Below are 5084 nucleotides of genomic sequence, written 5' to 3' on the forward strand. Positions count from 1 at the left end.
GATTGCCCAACCTTCCTTCCGAGGAGTGGCTGGTGGGTTTGAACCGCCAGCCGTCTGGTTAGCAGGCAAGTGTCTTAGCCACTATTACATTATTCGGAAGGAAGGTTGGGCAATCTACTTCCATAGTGATACTGCCTCAGCAACCCAAGGAGGGGTCGCTATGAGTTGGGACTGACTCGATGGCACACAATAACAACAACAACACATTACATTGTATTATGGAACAACAATTAGACTAGTGTTTGGCCAAATCACTAGAAACCATAGTCTAACCAGGTTGACATATATAAGATCAACCATCATAGGTACCATTATCCATCCCATTTTGAAATGAAGCAACTGAGGCTCTGAGAGTAGTTGCCCAAGTCTAGTAATTAGCAGAACAAAGATTCCAACGTAACAACAATTTAACCCCAGATCCCATGCTGCCTTGCCTGCTGCCCTGTTTGATTTTCTTTCTAATGCTCTGGGGAATCATGTTAGTCAGGTACAGATGAGAAAGCAGATGGTAGAGGATGGAGGATTGCAGTGTCTTATCTCTGCCCATAACAGAGGCTCAAGTCACTATCATCACCATGGATATGTTTATTATCAATGAAATGGCAAGAAAGATTTAAGAGTTCTAAAAATCTTTCATTGTGGGAGTCTACTTTTTCCTATCTGGAAACCAAGTTTTTTTTTTTTTTTTTTTTTTTCAGAGTTGAGATAAAATATAATGATCATGGTAGTTTCTACATTCCCTGGTAGATGATTGTTAAAAATGTATGAGGTGACAAGGGTGAGGGACTCAATGTTTAAAAAGAGTAAGAAATCAGTGCTTCACTCCTTGGTCAGGGGCTTATATTACTGGACTGATCATCTTTGTGTTGACAATTTAATCGTCTGTCCTTAAGGCACATTAAAGTCTCTAGCATTTACCCTGTTATTGTAGTCATTTGTGCCAGTCAATACAAGGAAAACGCTTTTCCTCTCCCTGTTGTGTCTTTGAATATCTGCTTAGCTCCCAGTGCCCCCATCACTCTTCTGAAACAGCATACAGATGTCACTGCTGTTGGTCTCACTGGAGCTGCAGAAGAAGACCATCTAGATCCTGTTCCTGCCAGTTTGGGGGTGACAGAGTTTCCCATGGATACAGAGACACTGCCCCAAGCATCTTCACACACAGCTACTACAGGCAGCAATGAGCAGCAACCCAGCGGGGACCACATTCCAAACCTAGAACCATCCCAGGACATCCGAGTGCTGGAGAGGATGGTGGCCCTCAGGAAGTCCTCCTCACAGAGCTTTGTGTTCAGCCCTAGCACCTATCACAGGTAATAGGCAAGTGGTGGGCCATCCCTTACAGGAGTTGGGACCAGGCCAAACACTGAAGTGCTGAGCAAATGTGAACTTCCTGGAGTCTGATAGAAAAACCTAGCCACATTCATTCTTCTTCTTTATTTATTTATTTTAATTTCTATTGTGATGTGGGTGAAAGTTTACAGAGCAAATTCATTTTCCATGCAGCAGTTCACCTACACTTTGTCTCATGACATTGACTGTAATCTCCCACAATGCAAGAGCTCTCCTTATACTTCCTCCCCTAACTACCTCTTCCCTGTGTCCTTCCCTCCCATGCACTCCTGCCCCTTGAGCTGTCTCCCTGTGCATACACAGCCCTTCTGTTCTCCCACTATTGATCTCTCCAAGGAGTGTATCTACCTAATGTAAATGTTCACCTCATATGCCTTTTGTTTGGCTGGAACCCAGAGGAGTGGGTTCAATTCCAGACCTGAAGGGTGTAGTCTCAGGGGGTTCCACCAGGCTCTATCAGACCAGCAAACCTGGTCCCTTTTTTTTTTTTTTTTAATGATGTTGAGTTTTGTTCCACATTGTTCTCCCACTCTAACCAGGATCTCCTACATAGAACTCCCCCTCCATGTGGTTAACAGTGGTAGCTGGGCACCATCTAGTTCTTCTGGTCTCATAGTAGTGTAGACTGGGGATTGTATGGTGTACCAGTCACTTGGACTAATTGCTTCCATGAGTCTTTGGTTTTCTTTATTCTTCTTTGCTCTGGATGAGGAGAGACCCATCTTTGCATCTAGATGGCTGCTTGCAAGCTTTTAAGATCTCAGTTGCTACTCACCAAAGTAGAATGGGGAACAATGTTTTTGTCAGCCACATTCATTCTTAAATGCACAAGAAATCCTGACTATGGAAGGATTTGGATAAAAAACCAAACCCAAAAAACCCCCTGACATCGAATTGATTCTAACTCATAATGACCCTATAGGACAGAGTAGAACTGCCCTGTAGTGTTTCCAAGGCTATAAATCTTTACAGAAACAGATTGCTTCATCTTTCTCTCGGGGACCAGCTGGTGGTTCAAATATCTTAACCACTGTGTCACTAGAGGCCTGGATATAGTAATCACCCAAGAAAGTGGGCTCTCTTGAACAAGGTAAGGTCTCTGAGATGCTGTTATAAATAAAAGCATTTGGTGAGTGCTTGGCTGCCATTCTCACTCACCCACCCCTTACCTCCACTACCACCTCTGTCCCAAATCCAAACTTGGGAGTCTTTCCAAGAAAATCTAGTTTTAGAGGATACTCACAGTGGTAGAGCATAGTAGTAGTGCAGTGGTAGAATCTTCTCCTTCCATGCAGAAGACCCAGGTTCCACAGACAATGTAGCTCATGCAAGGAGCCATGGCGCACAATGGTTATGTGCCTGGCTGCTAACTGAAAGGTTAGAGGTTCAAACCCATCAATGGCTGTGTGACAGGAAAGAGATGGCAATCTGCTCCTGTAAAGATTTACAGCCTAGGCAATTCTATAGGGTAGTTCTACTCTTTCCTATAGGGTTGCTATGAGCTGGAATTGACTCTACAGCAAACAACTCATGTCTAGCCACCACCTGTCTGTCAGTGGAGGTTTAAGTCTAGCTATGGTGCTGAACAAGTTTCAGTGGCACTTCCAAACTAAGATAGACTAGGAAGAAAGACCTGGTGATCTTCCAAAAATGAGCCAGGGAAAATCATATGGATCCCAACAATCCTATTCCATTGTGTATTGTATCATCTTGAGTCAGAGGCAACTCAGCAGCTAAGTAGATTGCCCAGTCTTCCTTCCACAGAGTGGCTGATGGGTTTGAACTGCCAACCTTCTGGTTAGCAGTCAAATGCCTTAGGCACTACACCACTAGAGCTTCTTAATAACAGCACACAGATATTGGAAATGTTGCTGCCAACATGGTTAGTGACCCTTTCTCAACCCTTCCATTCTCTCTTACAGGACTCAGGGTCATTCAAACTTTGGTTCATTGGAAACTTGCTTGCCTTCTGATTGGGATGACCAGATAATAGCCCATGTTGTGCAGGGGGTGGGGTGGGGTGGAGGGGGTGTCAGATTAGTATTCTGAACCCTGAGTGGGAAGTTCCAGCCTGGGAAATCAGAGCTATTAGACTAAAAGCTAAAGACAGAGAGAAGGAGACAAGGGTATGATAAACACATAGTGTCTTTCTACCAATCAATACCAGCCTCTCCATTACACGTGGTGTCTCTGAAGTTATCGGCAATTGTAGAAATTGATGGTTTTAGTGATTTGTTTTCCCATTTAGCCTCGGTTGATAATTCCTCTCTTCTATCTCCTCCCTTCCTTCATAACATTGGTCTACGAAAAACTGTGCATGGTCCCAGAGGTTAGATCAATGGACAATATAAAATATACATGCCACTGATTTACTATTCCTTTGAAGACTTTGAAGGAACACCAAATAAAACATGGTATAATATTCTTACTCAAATTTATTGGAACCTCCAGTAAGATTAAATGGTCCCTCTTGCATGGATACTAGCATAAAAAGACATACTAAAAGCTTTCAGCCATCTGAGAGGACACAATCACCCATATTTGTTTGGAAGCCTCTTAAAGGGCCCTAAGTTTATTCTTGTAAAGGGACTCCACATTCTCTGAGGGGTTTCCATTAGCCACCCCATCCCCATCAATAAGTATATGTTTATCTGCTTGAGCATTGCACTCTGAGCTCTTGTAGGAGCAGCAAAGCCCTGAGTTTTCAGTTGCTGCCTGGGGTTCTTTAAGGAAAACAGAATGGTTATAAAGTTCAATGACAGCTTGAAGGAGGACCAGCCCATTTGAATTCTTTCTTTCCCTCTGCTTTTTTAGGATAAGACAGAGGCATTTAATAGGACCATGATTAGTCCTCCTCCGTACACAGTCCGTCATTCCTACCCTCATCACCTCTGGTCCTCTGGAGTCTTGACTGAGAACCGAGAAGGAATCACCAACCCACCCCCCGTCTTCCACACCTTGGCCACTTCCAAGCATCCTGCTGCTGACCAGTCGGAAGCATCAAAACTCTCAGCCAGCTTCTTGCCTCAATCAAAGTGTAAAGACCCTGGAGTCAGGGAGAAGAATGAACAGGGTGGTATGGGATACCCTAAGAAAACCAACCCAGGGTCTGAGGTAGGGCAAGAGGAAGCAAGTCCTCCTCCAGTCCTCCAGCTCAGGACACCCCAGCTGGGACTCCTGCTTTGCCTTTCGGTCACCGTGGGTGTGGTGTTGGCTGCTGGCCTGCGCTACCTGCACAGCCAGTATTGCCACAAGCAGACTGAACTGTCCTTCAGTGAGCCTGCTGTGATGCTGTTGCCAGGAGCAACAGTGGTGAGACTGTACATGTCAGGAGGACAGAGGAGAACAGTTTTGTTTTGGTTCCAGGAGAATACAACTGGATCACTCCCTCTGTGGGTAGCACAACAACAGTCCTCTGAGAAGACCATGGTACCAGGCCTCTCAGTGATCTTCCCTAGATCCTAGAGAATGCCTCAGCCAGAAGAGAGCTAGTGAGAATCCCTGATGAGGAAAGGGACTCCCTGTGCCTCCTTATCAGTAAGCAGTAGGGGAAGAAGCAGAGAACAAACAGTTTTATCAACCGAGGGAGTTCTTCCCAAGCTTTGTTGTCTTAACATCTGTAATTTATTTTATTATTTTTTCTTTTCTCAATTAGATGTTCTGTTTGAAAAGTTAAATTCAACACAATGAATATTGTATAACCTGCTCATTAACTAGGTTCCTGTGGCCGC

At 44.4% G+C, this 5084-nt stretch overlaps 1 protein-coding gene across 1 annotated transcript in view; it reads left to right on the forward strand.

The window, feature by feature from the left end:
• REELD1 (reeler domain containing 1) overlaps nucleotides 1-4772 on the forward strand; it is a 27195-nt gene extending 22423 nt beyond the window's left edge. The window contains 4 exon segments of the mRNA XM_042781437.1: nucleotides 1001-1313; nucleotides 3276-3351; nucleotides 4168-4636; nucleotides 4639-4772. Coding sequence (XP_042637371.1) covers nucleotides 1001-1313; nucleotides 3276-3351; nucleotides 4168-4636; nucleotides 4639-4772 — 992 coding nt within the window.
• Nucleotides 4773-5084: the final 312 nt, after the last annotated feature.

Source organism: Orycteropus afer, unplaced genomic scaffold, assembly GCF_000298275.1.
Source record: "Orycteropus afer afer isolate SDZICR_OR568_19922 unplaced genomic scaffold, OryAfe1.0 scaffold00120, whole genome shotgun sequence".
NCBI classification, from domain to species: Eukaryota; Metazoa; Chordata; class Mammalia; order Tubulidentata; family Orycteropodidae; genus Orycteropus; species Orycteropus afer.